Source organism: Ostrinia nubilalis, chromosome Z (genome assembly GCF_963855985.1).
Source record: "Ostrinia nubilalis chromosome Z, ilOstNubi1.1, whole genome shotgun sequence".
NCBI classification, from domain to species: Eukaryota; Metazoa; Arthropoda; class Insecta; order Lepidoptera; family Crambidae; genus Ostrinia; species Ostrinia nubilalis.
This window is the reverse complement of record NC_087119.1, coordinates 17855207-17860013: the sequence shown is the minus strand read 5'-3', so window position 1 is coordinate 17860013 and position 4807 is coordinate 17855207. Positions and strand designations below refer to the sequence as shown.

Genomic DNA, 4807 nt, shown 5'->3' with positions numbered 1-4807 from the left:
GTCTCAATTGAGAATATCGAGTATAAGAAACGCTTATCATCAAATATTGTTTACAATACCATTTAACGGCTAGAAATGATTCTAAAGCTTAATAACATATGGGATCCATTCGAAAGCATTACAAGATTAATTAAATATTTTCTCTAGGCATACCATTGAAACGTAGTTCAGGGCTTAAAACAGCGCGCCATAGGAAGGCTAAGAGATCGAAGCAGTAACTTGTGGAGAACCTAACGAACAAAGATATCATATGTTCCAAAGTCGACAAGACTTAGTACAACTTCCTCCACGTGGAAATTGCTTACGTAGATAAACAAATCGAGCTTATCGGGCAGCAATTCGACAGAGATGTTTGGATACCAAATCCAGAATCTGGATGGGTGCTAAATGTAAACGACATCAAGTGGATGAATGAAGCACCTGCACCTGAAGCAGTATTAGAACTCAGTAGTAGCTCTTCAAAGTCGTATCAAATTCCATCACTTGTATGCTTATCAAATTAAATTGTACATGTACAGTCACGGAATGAAAAGGTTCGTCAGTTTTCAAATTGATTCCTTCAACGAATCGCGAGCACATATTACCTTTTGAAACTATGTTACAGAATAATCTTGAGTTAGAGAAAATAATCTTTAACTGTTCGTCAGTTAAGTTCAAAATTGTTCAGATCAAAGTTGTTTGACGATTTAACTTGTCAAGAAGATTATTATGATTGATAAACTAAAACCTTCTTGTTGGTTCAACCTGCCATTATCTATTTAATAAAAAAAACTACATTTTGTAACATTTCACGGATGGGATAGAAAAATAAACAAGCAAAACCTTATTCGTTAGCAAACTTCATATTTATTTAAATGTTAGCAGCAATGTTTCTTGCACGGTTATGTTGGCAGGTTTGACTCTTACAGTACCTAGTGCAAGCGAAAACCGACACTAAGGTGACGAACCTTTTCATTCCGCGACTGTACAATTGCATGCTCACTGTGGAAACTGTGAAAACAGTCCATCTGTTTTTGCTGTGTAAAAATCTGACCCAGTGAAGATTTTATGAATTGGACGTATCAATAATATTGTGCAAAACTTGAAACTACGAGTATAAATACGACCAGAAATTAATTATCACAATCCAAATGCTTACTGTTCCATGTACCATTAATACAAATGATCTGAAAGATTTTTTTATAATGTAACTATGTTGTAGGTACCTTACATTATAATGATGCGTTATAAAGTGTTCTAACGTATTGAAAAGTACAAGAAGATGATGTAATATACGCAAGGCTCGTATTCGAGTCTGCTGAGAGTACTCTTTATAATCCAATAAGGACGCGCTTTTAAGCTATAAAAATAAGGTAACTCTATTGCTCCAAGTAAAGGCTTTGACCGTTTAGGTAAAGTATTTGCGATCATCTAAATTAATAAGGAGGTTTTGAAGTTTAATATTAGTTAATTACAATTCAAAACGTGTAATAGAGCGTCATAATTTTATCATATTATAATAATAATATCATACATGTGCGAAGAATATCTTCGTTCATTAAAAGCAGTTTCCAGTAACAACTATAGTTTTGACGCGTACAGTATAGTAGTAATAGTAGCAGTAAAAACTTACGAAAGATTAGCTGTGTGGTAAAAATAATATTTGCCTACACTAAAAGAAAATTATTCACATCATATGTATATGAGAAATCTGAACTGTTTAACAAGAAGATACCAATGAGATTATCGAGGAGATTCTCTGCCAATGCAATAAGTTCAGTCGGTGGATGTCTAACTTAGTTATGAGTGCGACGCTAAAGCCAATATTTAGTTAAACGCAAGGTATCTTCGATATTCCCTTGTCAATGAAATAGTTTACTCAGTGGATGTCTAACTTAGAAGATGACTACGAAGCTACAGCCTATAATCAATTAGACAGGCTATGTTGTTATTATACATTATAATCCATTATTATCTATATCTGCAAGCCTTTTGGGTACTTTTACGACGGTAGCGCTGGGGGTGACACATTTTTTATTTTGTGTAGACTTTTAATTTTAGTTATTTTTAAGTCAATATTCTACATTTATTTACCCATGTTGCCAATCATGATCGATACTTGGAAAAAATCTTTATTGGATAGTTAACAATTTAAAAAAAAATCAAACTGTTTATTCAGTACATAGGCTTATACACGTCCCAAATATAGCTTGTCCTACCACATCAGAAAAATGAACAGTATTCGTCATATTTCGAATTTTCCAAAACCTATTTAATTTTATAGACTTTATTTTTTGTGCGTGAGAAAAAGTTAATGCAAGCAATTTCGAGATTAATCGTCCGCGCTGGTAATGGATAGGGCTTTATTGAATTGCACTGATAATACTGCTCTCGGATAAATCTTTTAATATGGAAAGTTCAATGAATTCTAGGATATTGAAATATGGCTTTCAGCTTTTAATACGGTATTATGTTTTTAAGTATTAGGTGCCTACCTACTGTTTAAATAAAAAAGGAAGTTATTTGAACATGTCTACATAAAAATTCATATTGTATTTCCAGTTTTATCTTTGCGTTGGCAATAAATTTACTAAGTACATATTATTATGAAATTTTGAATTTTCTGTAATGGAGTTCAAACTCAAGCACGTTCTTAAGCCGCCAAATAAGAAACTAATAACTAAAAAAGCAACCAACCACATAAGGTTGATAACTACTACGAGTATTTAGATTTCAGACTTATTAGAGGTTTCCGTTCTAAACTGTAGACTCATACTTGAGTCTTAAAAACTATACCCACTGTAGCAGACTTTCACTGGCCGCCGTTATTATTATTTCGTCACTTTATTCGAAGATATAGTTCTAAATATTATATGTATTTTAGAATACATATGTCAGTATAACACGTAGTCCTTTTATTGCTTGAGCAACCATTCGCACACTTTTCAGATTTAACGGTTTCGATGTATCGATTAGAAAATAAAATCAATTTCTACACTGGTATCCCTAGCGCCCCGCTCCCTGCATCGCGCCATCTTTACTTCATTCTTTTATTGTGCGCGCAACGGAACGCCGCTTCGTTCACTTAATATACGTACCTATTCCTATTAGCAATCATGCCTAAACGTAGTGCAGAAGAACAAATTGCGTATTATACCAAAAAGATTAAAAAACTTAAAAGTAAAGAAAGCAAACGTCGTAAACGTGTTATTGTTTATTCGGATTCATCGGACAGCGAAGAAAACTTGGGTAAGCATAAAAGTTTTCATCACTACCCACTTTTGTCGATATTATTTTATAATGTTTTACAAATCATATCACAAGTTATTTTAGTCAAATAGTGAAGCTTAGAGTTGACCGTGAGTCAACCAAAAGCGAATTTGGCCCAGGAGTTAACCGTGAGTTAACCAAAGGGTATCAGTTAACTAGAGTTGACCGTGAGTCAACCTGCTATGACAAAACAACTCACTGTTTCAGCCATTTTATTTTTATTTTTTATTTTGCAAATACTTACCAAAAACGTCTATTTTAGGTGTCGCTATAAACGAGAATATTGCAGACAGTGAAACAACTGCTCGGTCGAATAATGATCTTGAGGCGTCTACGTCAGATCAGGGGTTGAACTTGATGGATAATGATCAGTCGAATAATGATCCAGAGACTTCGATATTAGACACGACTTTGCCCTCGTTAGACCCTGACGTGCTCATAGCTTTAGGGGAACTTCTCCCGGAAGAAGTTACCTACGGAGAGGACATACACCCAGATTTAGCGCAGAGATGGGCTCCAATCCTGCGCAAAGGATTGCCTGATAAGGAACAAAAAGAGAAGCTAGTTAAGGAATATGCTATACCAAAAAATTGCAAGCTGTTTCGAGCTCCTCTTCTTAATCCAGAAATCGCTGCTGCAGTTTCTGAATTCGCTCGTACACGAGACAAAAAGATCGAATGTTCTCAACAACAATTGGGTGTAGGCCTAACGGCGATCAATAGAGCTATGACACTTTTGCTCACGAGTGACAATAAGATACAAGCTATTAAATGTTTATCAGACGCTTGTCGGGTCTTATCAGATCTACATGCTTTAGAAACGCAAACGCGAACAAAGTCTTTAACACAAGGCTTAGAAAAGTCCTTCCTAAACTTAATTCAGGATACTGAACGTGACGAGTTGCTTTTTGGTGCTGGCTTGCCAGAAAAAATCAAAGCTTCCAAAGCCATCGAAAAGCAAGGATCCCAAATTAAGACACCGGACAACAAAACGAATCCAGGTACATCGGCTTCACGTACGACAAGGCCTCAGGGAAACTGGAGAGGCCCCTCTCGCTCGACGCCGAACAGGGGGGGGCGCGGAGGTTCCAGGAAACCTTACACGAATCAGAAACCTGCGACGCAACAGACCAGCTTCAACCCATCGAGAGTTTGGAACAAACCTCCCCGTGCCGGCCCTCGGACATAGAGGTACACGCCGGTAGATTGCAATATTTCTATAGTTGTTGGTGTAATATAACTGACAATAGACTTGTCTTAAATTGGATTCGAGATGGTTACCCAATACCATTTTGTAAAAAGGTAAATATGGTGGCGGACAGGCATCGTAACTGGCTACCGAAAGAAAAGACTGAGATGTCCAAAGCTATTCAAAAATTACTCCATCTTGGGGCCATTACTGAATGTAAACCATCTCGAAATCAATATTTATCGGACATTTTCCTAGCTCCGAAACCTAATGGAGATAGTCGATTTATTTTGAATTTAAAATCGTTGAACAAATCCATACAAAAAACACATTTTAAAATGGAAGATTATAGGACGGTTTCTCTTTTAAT

The 4807-nt window shown here is 36.0% G+C and overlaps 1 protein-coding gene across 1 annotated transcript; it reads left to right on the top strand.

The window, feature by feature from the left end:
* Positions 1-3070: 3070 nt before the first annotated feature.
* LOC135086952 (uncharacterized) lies at positions 3071-4437 on the top strand. The gene is made up of 2 exons (XM_063981785.1): positions 3071-3228; positions 3512-4437. The coding sequence occupies exons 1-2, from the start codon at positions 3096-3098 to the stop codon at positions 4435-4437; spliced, it is 1059 nt and encodes a 352-aa protein (XP_063837855.1). The 5' UTR covers positions 3071-3095.
* The last annotated feature ends 370 nt before the right edge of the window (positions 4438-4807 follow it).